At 32.6% G+C, this 12614-nt stretch overlaps 1 protein-coding gene and 1 pseudogene across 1 annotated transcript; both read right to left on the reverse strand.

The window, feature by feature from the left end:
• Nucleotides 1-2177: 2177 nt before the first annotated feature.
• LOC116012162 (axial regulator YABBY 5-like) lies at nucleotides 2178-5901 on the reverse strand. Its single transcript, XM_031251640.1, has 7 exons — nucleotides 5635-5901; nucleotides 4663-4815; nucleotides 3418-3544; nucleotides 3253-3301; nucleotides 3071-3146; nucleotides 2874-2948; nucleotides 2178-2479 (listed from the first exon to the last, which is right to left on the reverse strand). The coding sequence occupies exons 1-7, from the start codon at nucleotides 5701-5703 to the stop codon at nucleotides 2432-2434; spliced, it is 597 nt and encodes a 198-aa protein (XP_031107500.1). The 5' UTR covers nucleotides 5704-5901; the 3' UTR covers nucleotides 2178-2431.
• Nucleotides 5902-6461: 560 nt separating this feature from the next.
• On the reverse strand, nucleotides 6462-6557 carry LOC116014546 (annotated as a pseudogene).
• Between the last annotated feature and the right edge of the window lie 6057 nt (nucleotides 6558-12614).

A 12614-nucleotide genomic window follows, 5' to 3' on the forward strand; every position in this document is an offset into this window, starting at 1 on the left:
AAAATAAAGTGGAGTTATTTTCATAAATATTACAAACTTTTAAAGTTTTCAACATTTATGAAAACGACTTCATCCTTTTTTTTTCCTTTATTTTCAACCATTAGATCTACTAAATCCACGATTTCTTTTTTACTTTTCCTATTCATCAGATCTTATAGATCGATGGTTTGGATTTGTCCACATGTTCTCACCTGGGAGTAGTTATAATATTTATGAAAATGACCCTGTTCATTTAAAAATTTTGTAATATTTATGAAAATGACCCCGCTCATTTTTTATTTGATTTCTCATTCATCAGATCTTTTAGATCAATGGTTTAGATTTGTCCACAAGTTCTTACCTGGAGAGTGTGTTTTCATATGATTAAGATTTTATCTATATATATTTTTCATTAAAAGTATTAAATTCCTTTATAAGTAACAAACACTTGCCAAAATTACTTATAAAGGAAAATATAGTAATTTTGATGAAAAAAGTAATATTTTTACATCAAAATATAAAAGTATTACATTTTACTTAGCTTATAAATAACAAACACTTTATTCATAATTAGTATCATATTTTTTTAGTATAAGTATTACATTAGCATATTGACCTGACCCGTCTCACAGAGGTTTCACACAAGTGTTACCCATGATGGCTGGACAACTATCAATTTGTATGCAACTATATATATATATATATATATATGAAAAAATATCTTGGAGATATATGTATGCAACTAAATTATTTGTGAAAGGTTTCCTTCACCTAATAATTAAAAAGATGGCTGGACAGATTTTAATTTTTCAAGTAGTCCGATCCCTCCCTCGTATGAAAGCAACCACACTGCTATTATGTGGGAAAATGATAACCTTTTTTAGGTTTTAGGTTTCTTCTATGTCCTGCTGAAATCAATGTTTTCGCTGTATCTGATGTTAAAATGACATGGTATATGTACATCCAAGGAATACATGTTCAAAAAGTTAATGAAAGGCTGGGCGGGCATATGGAGATACTTCCAAGTCTGGTATGTATGTATAAGTATCCAACAATCAAAATGAGCATACAACAATGAAGTAGATGGATTGACAGTACTTCTGATTTAAGATTGAAAACATCATATAAACCCAAGTGATGATAATAAATTGATAAGACGTACCCTTCCAAGCTAGAAGGACATTGATGACTTCTATGTTGTAATAGAAAAAAGTTTCATTTTTCTCTAGAGGGTGTGCATTGTGTTAATCCCGCTCCTGTGTAATAGCAAGCCAGATTAGGAAGACTCTATGTGATGGGATCAACTAATATAAAGAGGTGTTGAAAAAATTAAACTCGCGACCTTCTGTCAAGATCAAACACTTACCACTACACTAAACGTTATAGCTACTAAGGATGTTGGGCTTGTCCTCCAACCTCCTCCCTAAAACTCCCTACCACCTTGATTTGCTCTGGTGTCAATTGCGAAATTAAACGCTTATCACTATGCCAAAATTATAGCTAATAGAGAATGCACAACTTTATTTCATTATACTTGAATAGCAATCAGCGTGAAGTTTCGATGGTAAGATAATAGACTTGACCCTTCGAGCCTCTGTCCAACACCTTCAACTATGAGAATCATGCTCCAGCGGCCATAACATGACAGTTGTCGAAGCTTAGTCATATATGACAATGGTTTGAGTTTGGTATGACTTTGCCCCAAACTTTCTATTCGTGTTAAATTATTTGGTGAAAAGGATTCAACTATTTCGAGATAAAAGCATTTTTTAGATGTTGAGTGAATCTGTAGTCACTATTTGTAGTTATGCACTATGTAAATTTTACTCACAAATCATAAAAAAGAGATAATAGTAACATATTATTTTTTTATAATCAATAAAAAAAACATTCTCGATCATTAAATAGTCACGCGTGGGGTAACAACTGCTAAAACGTCATTGGGATAGTTAAAAGGGCAAGTGTAAAGTTCTTCAATCCACATGCATATCAACAAATTATTCTCTCATACACAAATTATTAAATCTTGACTTATTAGAAGAATTTCAAGAACCAAAACCGTACTTTACTTTAATGCCATCTCCTACTAGTCAGTAGCCACTCATGAATGGCAAAGTACCCTAAAATTAAAGAAAAAATTATCAATATAATATAATAAATATGTATATACTATGAAATAATGAAAAGGGAGCTGCACAGCCTGAAACAAGCAATTAATTCAACTGATAATCATATATAGTTTACTGATAGATTGCACAATATAACATGATGATGATGAGTAGCAACTCTTAAACAGGTTTGCATTATATTGCAGCCAATAATGAAATATAGTAAAACATAAGATATTTAATTAGGTCCTTAATTAAAGCATATATATATTAAGGGTCATAGTTTTCTTCAATCCACCAACAGAACTCACAAAGGCCCTTTCCTAGCCTCTTCAACATCTTCATCACTTGTTTAGCAGTGCAGCCCTGTGAGTCATATGCTTTCCAGTGCCCTGCAAATTAATTATGAATTAATTAAAATTCTATACAAAATATACACCTTTTCTTTTTCCATTTTGTGGTGGGAATGCAATAGGGCAAAGCAATAATTATAATTTAAAAATTTAGGCATTCTTTTTTTGTTGTACCCAGGGTTTCCACAGTTGAACACAACTGGCCTGCATATTTAAGGTTGTTCCATACTCAATGCCAATGATCGAACTCTTAATCTTTGATTAAGGATGGATGAGTCTCAGGTTAAATTTTAGGCATTTTGATTGCATTTAATGCATCCAAAAGTAAATGAGGAATTTAATAGGAGAGAGAATTCAAATCTAAATACTAGTAATAGTATTTAACAATATTACTATTTTATTTATTAATTTGGTTGCAATGTAACATTTATACCTCAGCAGCCCCAATCTTGGGTTGATTGTTGGACTCCAGCATGAGACCAAAGTGAATGTGAGGAAAGTGTGCCCACTGTACAATATAAAGGTCACATTTCAATACCCAAAAGTTTCATTCAAAAAATTAAATATGATTTTTTTTTGAAAAAATAAAATAAAATAATCTAAGGTTTGTCGTCATTCATTTTCACTCACATTTTTGGCAGCTGTACTAAATGCTTCCCGGTGGCTGATATCTGGGTTATTGGCCTTGATCCTTTGAATCTCCTCCCTGAACATTTTTTTAAAAAATTAAAATATTAATTCATATATCAATAATATATCATAAAGAGAAGAAAAACACATTTATCAAGTTATCAGTGATGCAGTTCCATTACTTTATGAATTGGTTGTATGCAGAAGGCACTCGCTGCCTCTTCTCGGGAGCTGAACAGTTAAGCATAAGAAATAATTTAAAATTAATTAATACATAGCAAAAAGTAAATATATTAAAAATATTGGAACAAAAAGAAAAATTTAAGGAACAAAAACAAACAACTTACGACGATTCACAATCCTTTCCTCAGTACGATTAGTGATAGGTGGTCGCATTGTCATTCCCATCCTGTTACTGTATTTGGAAGAGGAGCCATAGTCCATCCTATACTCAGGAGAAGTGTAGCTTGGTACCTAAAAATTTAATAAATTTTATAACGTTAAAATAAAAGAAAAAAATTTAAGGAATCAGCAATTATATTAGAGTCTTGATCTTGGCTATTGCACTTGCAAATAATTCACATTCACTCCTTGAGTGTATAATAATAAAAAAAAAATTCAAAATTGATAACGAAGATATGAATGAGCAAAACCCAAAACTAAAACATTAAAACATCATGTTTTCTTTAAACAACAAGTATCTTGTTGGACAGAGGCCGGTGAAAGCTGGGTCAAGTCCAACATTATCAGGTAATTAGGGCTGGAGATTGTTGGGCGGAGGCCTCTAAAGAGATAAGTTCAGCACTTGCCTATAAAAAATGTGACTTGTATAAATTAAAGAAATAAAATTGTGATTTCAGTACTAGTTATCACTGATATGACTGAGTTGGGTTGAAGTTAGCTATAATGTAATGTAACTAAAGAAATTGAGGGAGAATTGACAAAAAGACGTGAAGTGATGCTTTGTGGGAGAACATTGAAGTGACTGGAATTAGTTACAAGGGAGGACTAATAAAAAACAGAAAACAAAAAGAAAGGAATGAACCCCAAAAAATATGCAAGTTTTTTGGGTATGTTGCCCAGGCAATGTTTGCACAGTAGAGGACAAACACTGATGAAAAGAAATCATGAAATCCTCAAAAACAAACATTTTTCTTTCTTATCAATCAAATCAGATCCAAAGATTCACAATCCAAAAAGCGGCTCATCTGAAGAACTCTGAGCACAACCCAATTATAATAACAATATTATTATTACTCTTTGAAAATACCCACTGGAAATTGCTTTAATGGGTCATGACAGTCCCTGGAGAAGATAAAACCCACACACTTTCCGTTACAAAATATATAAACAAACCAATCCTCTGTACTAGAAAAAACACAACTAGGTACCATAGGTTTCGGTTATGGCGGCTGTTAGGCTAGGGTTCTGGGATACTGAGTTTTTGTGTATTTATTCCCTAAAAAGAAGCAAAAATACCTGAAAACCCTAGAAACCCAGATGCCTATAATTGAGCTAGCTATGAATTTTTTATCTTTTTTTTTTTTGAAACCCAAAAATAAATAAATAAATAAATAATTGATGGGGTTGACCTGATGAAGATGATGATCTTGCCAGTGTGAAGGAGAAGATGAAGAGGATGAGAGAGACTGAAATGCAGCTGCCATGTTGACCGACCACAGATTTGAACAGTGCCCGCATCGGACGGTCACGATGTCGAACAAGCTGCTGCATGGGACACTCACCTGGTAATTCCAATCATCAAAAACTCCAAATCAAGATTCTCTCAATTTTCACAAAACCTTAATTAACTCAAAACAAACAATAATCAAATTTCACTACCCAAATCCGGATTCAACCAGAATCTTAAGATCTCTTAATTTATGCCCATCAAAATTTCAAGAAATAGGGTTATGATGATGATATTGGAATGATAAAATCTACAAAAGAAAAACAAAAATGAAGAAAACCCTAAAATCTTGAGAGCTAGAAAAACACAGATGAGGAAGGGACCAGCTCAGTTTTTTAAGCAAAGGAAAGGTATAGCACAGTGAGAGGAAATCAAGGGGTTAAAACCTGCAGGAGTTGTCTTCATCACTATTAATTATTTTATTTGAAAAAAATTAATTAAAATTGTTTTGACTATACAAATAAAAATAATAAAAATAAAACTCTAATAATCTCTCTCTCTCTGGACTGGAAATTTCAGGGTTTCAGGATATGACTTTTTTTTGACTGCAAAAGAAGGGAAGAAAAAGAAAGGTCTATGCTAGATGGAGACATGACTACCCAAAGTGAAAATTCAAAGAGAAAAAAAACTCATCACAATTCAAGAAATTACAACTAATAAACCCCAATAAACACAATTGGATTTGATTTCATCACTTCTCTCATTTCTTTTTTTCTGCACATAATAATAACTCCAAATAACCTGATCTCTTCACCCCCCAAAACCAGCTTTTTTCAGCCCATTAATGTCTCTCTCTCTCTCTCTCTCTCTCTCTTCCCACTCACACATGATAAAGATATCACACACAGAAAGATATAGAGAGATCAGATTATACCGCAAGAACAATATTGCAGAAATTGCAAGGGATGTAGCAGAGTTGCTCAGAGGCAACATCGGTTGACATTTTTGATTGATAATTGAAAAAAAAAACAAGAAATGAAAGGAGAGGGAGATGATTGAATTGAAGTGGAACAAGGAAGAAGCAATTAGAGGTTCTTATATAGAGAGAGGCTCTCACTAAAGGGGGAAAAAAATTAAAGGCTTTTATTCTCTCTCTATCTTGCTCCAGGTGAGCTTATGTATCACAACAGGTAATCTTGTGTATATGTAAAGAAAGACATACTCATATGCATATATAGAGAGAGGGGTAGAGAAGGAGGGTGGGGGTGGGGGTGGGGGTGGGGTGGGGGAAGTAATGTTAGGAATTGAACCAAAATCAAAGTGGTGTTTTTAGTTATCAGAGAGTTGGGAGAAAGAGATGGGCTTAGCTCATCATTCACCCCAGCTCAACCGGAATGAAAGATGAATATAATAGTGCTATGTAATAATAGTAGAAATTAAATGACCAAAAAAAGAAAGTAAAATTCACTGTAAAATTCTCTCTCTCTCTCTTGATTTTTATAAAATAAAATAATAATAACTGAAGTTATTATTTACCTCTCACTTTAAACTGTTGATTTGGTAATTACAGTGTTACAAGTTTGACTATCAAAGGGAGCGACCTATTTTTACCTCCTTGTGGTCTTTCTCTGATTAGGGTTACAAGATTAGTTTACCTCCAAATAGAAAAAAGAGAATGTATCTTCACAATGTACAATATAGTTTCCACACCTTTTATAATGTTGATTAAAAGTTTTTGTTTTGTTACCACTACCGGTCGACTTAATCATAGACTTTTTAATGCGTCATTTTTACATAGAGATCATGTTAATCTTCTCTATGTTGTTCCAATTTTATCGAATGTACCTCATGGGATGCTAACAAAGAGATGATTTAGTCAAATTAATTAAACAAAGTTTTGAAGGTTATTATATTAACTACAAGTATAATAATCAAATTTATCAATAAAAACTCCGATGGTAAATACTGAAATTTGTAGACATTTAATTTTCTAACGGATGTCCATTGAAAAAACATTGAAATTTGTACGCATTTAAGTTGCAGCTATTTAATCCGTTGCTAAATTTTCTGATATTTTAAGTGATTATGGAGGTTAATTGGTTTACTATTATATTTGGGGTGAAATCAGAAATGTAAGTGAGATAAAAAGAAGAGGTAGAAATAGGCATTTAAAGAAGGTTTTAGGGTTTAGAAAGAAGAAAAGAAGGGAGTGAAGGATTTGGCATAGAGCTAGGTGAGGTGAGGCATATATAGTTACAGCTGAAAGAGAAAAAATAACAGTGATTGGTTTGTTTTTGTTTGTTTGTTGCCATTATGTGAATATTATATGATATGATAGAAATTTTTTTAAAGTGTGGTGTAGCATCCCCTTTCCCTATCCATCTCTGCGACACCACAGCGGACGAGGGGGGCGAATTTTGCTTCATTTAGTTTTTACCGAAAAAGAAATATTATTTTTCCCCCCACTAAAATAGCTTCCTCATCTTTTACTTTCAAACATGGCATTATTTGTAAGATTTTGAATTTTACTTTATTTTTGCATTTATTATTCGTGTATTGGATCGTTCCAACTAACAGCAATCATGCACAAATAAAAAATATATATATTTAATATGAAGAATACCAAAAAAAAATTTGTCCATGAGGTATACCCCTATTGCAGACTTAGGATTCATTTGAAAACCTAAAAAATGATTTTTGGTACTTTTTTTTTTTCGTTTTTGTTTATAGTGCTTAGCTATTTAAAAAAAATAATGAAGTAATATATTTCTGGTTAAAGGAAAAAAGATCAATTTTGGTGAAAAGTGTCTTGTTAATTCTAGATCCCACTCTCACACTCTACTCTCTCACCCCCTCTCCCCTCTCCCCTTCTAAACTTTAACTTGCCTGGGACCAACAAGTGGTATCAGAGTGGTTGTTCAAATAGATCAACTATCTTAGTCACACTAAGTAGATCTTGTTAAAAAAATTTCAAAATATTTTGTTTTTGTAGCTTCGAATTTACAAATGTATAAGGGTATGGATCTTATTCCAAATTCATAGGAAGATTTTGAGGAATAGAGGACAAGACTTCAAATACATCTTTGATCAATACATTCTAGGATGTGGATGTAGTGGAAAATAGGTAGATAAGAATTGAGAAGATCAACACGACGCCATTAGCACCACGTGCAAGACCATCCATCCAGAAGTCGAACGATGAAAAAGAGGAGGAAGAAGATGAAGAAGAAGAAGACCACATACATCTTAGCCAAATTTGAAAATGATGCTAAGAATAAGATCATGAAGACACTTGACAAAGTGATTATTGGCAAGGTCAAAGGACATATGGCAATGATAAACATCTTTGGGACAAACTTATTGAACTCTCAAAAGGAAATAAGGAAAATCAGGGAAAACAAACTTCATATTGTTGTCTGAAAATTTGATTCTTTGGAGATGTTTTCGGGTGAATCCATTGATCAAATGGAAACCCGCTTTACGAATATCTTGGGCGAGTTGTATATTTTTTTTAGAAGCATTATACTAAATGGGAGATCAACTCCAAGATATTAAGAGCTTCGCTCAAGGAGTGGTGGTCCAAGGTCATTGTCATAAAGAGTAGTAAGGAGTTCTTCACCATAAAAAACGAGTCCTTATTTCGGAGTCTCAAAATACCATGAATATGATGACACGATGATACTCAATTTGCAACTACATAAATACATCTAGACAACTGCGCCCATCCTTCAGCATATAGAGGGTGGATCAGAGTAACAAGTCTTGTATCCACAGGAACTTCGAATATCATCCCAACTTACCCTTCCTTTTCCTTTTTTTTTTTTTTTCAATAGCATCTTAAAATAGGATACAATTTTCTTATTCTAAGTAAGATTCCTTGTCTATGTAGGTTAGCAACTTGACATAGCTGTTAAGGAAGAAAGAAGGTATGGCATGATTAGGGCTCTTCCATATTAGATTGAATGCAAGTAAAATACTCTAAGTATTCACGTTCATCAATTGAACTTCTTATTGAACTTTCATGACTCTTCCATGCACTAATGTTGCATAAACTCAATGTATTGTTGCCTTAAATTAAAGTTTATTCTTGGACCTTGTATTGCATTGAGCCCAATATGGACTTTTAATGGATCATGTGTGAACTGATCTGCATACGTTTCTCAACTGCACCAATCGTAAAGAAAAATGATTTTAAGGTAGTGACATAATTCCATGAACTAGAAAATTTTCTATTATGGATTATATTTTTCAAATTTTTATACCAAGTAATACTTTCTACATTATCCTATTTCCTGAAGTGCTTATCTTAGTATTTTGCAACAGTAATCTTCTTAAAGGTAAATCCTAAAGAGCTATATTTAACTTCAACCTAATAATTACATAAATATTAAATACATTAACAATCTAAAGAAAACAACTAGGGAAAAATATGATTTTTTTTTCTACTAAAGTCACTCCCTAGCATGACATATATGTGATACCCTAGTTAAATGAGTTAAATCTACATCAACAACATCTGATGATAAATGCTAAGTTATAAGTCTGAACTCTCTTTCAAATCTTTTAAAAGTGTGAGATTAGAACAATAGTTTTGGGAATGATCTTATTATTGATCAATCTATGATGATGTAAAGTACATAATGAAGAGATGTATTTATAAGAATACAAAGAATCATAGTCAAGATAGAAATAGTAAATTAAATGATAATATTTCCAATAATATAAGGAGAAGGAGAATGAATTCTAGTGTGCATGCCTAGAATATAGATTACTAATACGTCTCTCAAGTTTAAGGTTCTCTAGATAGAACATTGACCTTGTCCGTTAGATCATTTAGCCTTGCTGTGACTAGTGACTTAGTGAAGATGCCCGCTAGTTGGTCTTTTTGTAGAGATGTAGTTTCTTTGTAGTTCGTTTGATGCTACTTTGTCACGAATAAAATAGAAGAATCCCGATAGACCAAATTTTCGACCGTAGGATCACCTACAACGAAACGCTCATCCGGAGCGCAACTACAATGGAACACTCATCCGGAGCTTTCATAAATGAAGCTGGACACAAAACGTGCCTTCAATGTTAGAACTGAGATTTTGGCCATGGAGAAAGGGAACAAGTTTAGTCCTCCATAACAGATAGTTTGAGGAAGTATGTCTAATGGAGATAAAGTGATGGATTGTTTATAGGGTATGTAGGGTATTTATCAGGGTTGTGGTTAGATATATAATATCGAAGATGATGTGAGAAGAGAAAGTGGTGTCATCGGCCGGGGGCGACGGGATTCTTATTTCTTTTGGTAGGGTTTGTAGTCATAGATCGTTTGGTCTACTGATACCAGATGAGAATAATAGTTCTAGGAATGATCTTATTATTGATCAATCCATGCATGATAATGTAAAGTACATTATGAAAAGATGTATTTATAAAGATACAAAAGAGTCCTAGTCCGGATATGAATAGTAAATGATAATATTCCTAATAATATAGGGAGAGGGAGAATTAATTCTAGTGGACCTAGAATACAGAGTCCTAATATATACGTGAAACTCTCCCATGAATCATGATAGGGAATATTGTTCGGGTTTGACCTCCCTATACATTCAATGCTCCTGTTCGATAGTCAGGTTAGGGTCATGTGTCCGGATCAAAGTCAAAGAGTCAATGGTTGGGCCTATATAAAGGCCCAAATCCTTCAAACAAGGGGGATTCCATTTCCTCTTCTCTCTAGAACACTCAGTAGAGATCCCTTTTCTCTACTCTCTCTAGATTCAAGAATAACCATAAACAATACAGCTTCTTTGAGCTAAACTCTCTAAAAAAATTTATACTCTCTTGTACATTTCTATACACTCCAAATACATTGAAGCTATTTATACTATCAAATCAAGACTCGGCAACTTTTATTTTAAAGAGTCTCATTGTTAATCACAGATAAATGGAATTAATACACTCTCTTCTAGTCCTATATATAGCCTAGCAATTCAGTCGATAGTATTCTATTTAAGATGATAATTATTGAGAAGGCACTCAACTTTCTGGCCTAATCAAAAGATGGAATAATATTTAAATTAAAAAAAAAATGAAATACAAATATAGTTCATACGATATGCTCGCTTTGTTCGTTGATTGATCATATTCGCTTACGAAGTCGTAAAATATGCTTTGCTTTAATTACACTTTTGTGGTTATAAAAACAAATTTAAAAGAAAAAGAAGAAACTCACATAGTCACATTCCATAGGACCATTGTAAAATAACCTATGCATCATAGTAAGAAATTTTTTAATTATTGAAACAATGAAATAAGTACTTTTATAGTAAGAAACAATTACACGCTTAATTAAATGAAACTTCCATTACATAATACTCCGTAATAAAATTAATTAATCATAGGACAACTCTAATCGAGTTAGTCTGGCAGTTAGCTCTTCATGGGAGCTGTCTATTGATCTTCTTAGATTGAGTCGGTCAAATATATGGACAACCTAAATTGATTTATTTTTTTATGATCATTCGCCGACTAAGGTCACAAGGCGGACTTCTCTCAGGCCAGATCTACCCTTCGAGTAGCTAGTGCGGTCTTTCCCGTATCAACATCAAGTAAGATATGAGTGACGCGCCAAATTTGAACCCAATAATAATATTGAGAAAAAAGTGTAGATATCAATATCCAACTCGAACTCTTAATTGGAATCTAATCTATACATGGTTCCTTCTTTTATTGTCAAAGGACAAAAATTGAATGAAGGTGGAAAGAAGATGTCATTGTTGGTGCTTGATTCTTGAGTTGAAGCATCTTTTGTTTGTCCAGCCATTTTTCTCCCCCGATTTTTAGCTCTTAATTGATACTCCATTATGAGTCATGAATTCAACTTCAATTCAGTCTTCCATTCTATTATGCTTACTTTGAAATGCCAGCTGCTAAAGTCTATGTAATAACGCGCATTTAGCTTTATGGCATAATCTTCGACCAAAGGATAACGTTAAGTGTATAACGCTTTTTACACTAAATCTTATGCTTCTCACAAATACTGCCTACTGATGAATTAACGATTTTTACACTAAATCTTATATGATTTAACATTACTTTTTTATTCATTTGTGATAGAATTAACCAATTTATAAGTAATCTATCAATATATAAAATTAACCAATTTATAAGTAATCTATCAAATATATAAAGGGCTTTAATTTGGTACTTGGTTTAGTGTGTCAAATGGTACAAATTTTAATACAAGTTAAAACGTTGTGACTATTTTGAGATATTATTTTGAGTTGGTACACTAACTAATGATTTATGATGGATCAAAGTATATTTGAATTCATTTAAGTAAATAGATGGTTTTCAAAAAAGTAAATAGATGAAGTTTGTATACTCAAAATGATTAATGCGTTAATGATAAACTTGCTGTCAAAGTGTAGTTAGGAAAAGAGGCTTGGGAGGGCTCTCGAAAGTGTTGTCTAACAAATATATTCCCAACATTTATATGGTACGAAATATGTTGTTGGACGACTTTTTGCTGGTCTCCCATTTGGTGCTATTTAGAAATTAATTTTCCCAACACGTCTTCCTTATTTATTAAAATTAATTCACGAAATAAATACTAGGCTTAGGATTCAACAACTATAGCCATTACATATACGGCAAATTATACTATGGATCAGGGTCTATTATGTATTGTGGGCTCTGGTTCAAAATAACCTTCAAATTATGTTATGTGTCTGTAGACTGTAGTTGACATATTATATACCTGTAAATAACCGTTTGTGTACATGTCAACAAATTGAAGACACATAATATGATAATTACAGACACATAACATGATAACTACAAACACATAAATTGTAACTATAAGTACAGAATATTTTAACTGCAGACACAAAACATATTAACCAACATCTTATGTGTCTACAATTA

The sequence above is a fragment of the Ipomoea triloba genome, chromosome 3 (assembly GCF_003576645.1).
Source record: "Ipomoea triloba cultivar NCNSP0323 chromosome 3, ASM357664v1".
NCBI classification, from domain to species: Eukaryota; Viridiplantae; Streptophyta; class Magnoliopsida; order Solanales; family Convolvulaceae; genus Ipomoea; species Ipomoea triloba.

What these genes read in the sequence shown, in the direction of transcription:
- LOC116012162 (XM_031251640.1), bottom strand. Translation starts at nt 5,703, where the DNA reads ATGTCAACCGATGTTGCCTCTGAGCAACTCTGCTACATCCCTTGCAAT. An exon ending in TCTGCAATATTGTTCTTGCG is followed by an intron (nt 4,816 to 5,634) that starts GTATAATCTGAT and finishes TGGAATTACCAG; the next exon opens with GTGAGTGTCCCATGCAGCAG. An exon ending in TTAGTACAGCTGCCAAAAAT is followed by an intron (nt 2,949 to 3,070) that starts GTGAGTGAAAAT and finishes TATATTGTACAG; the next exon opens with TGGGCACACTTTCCTCACAT.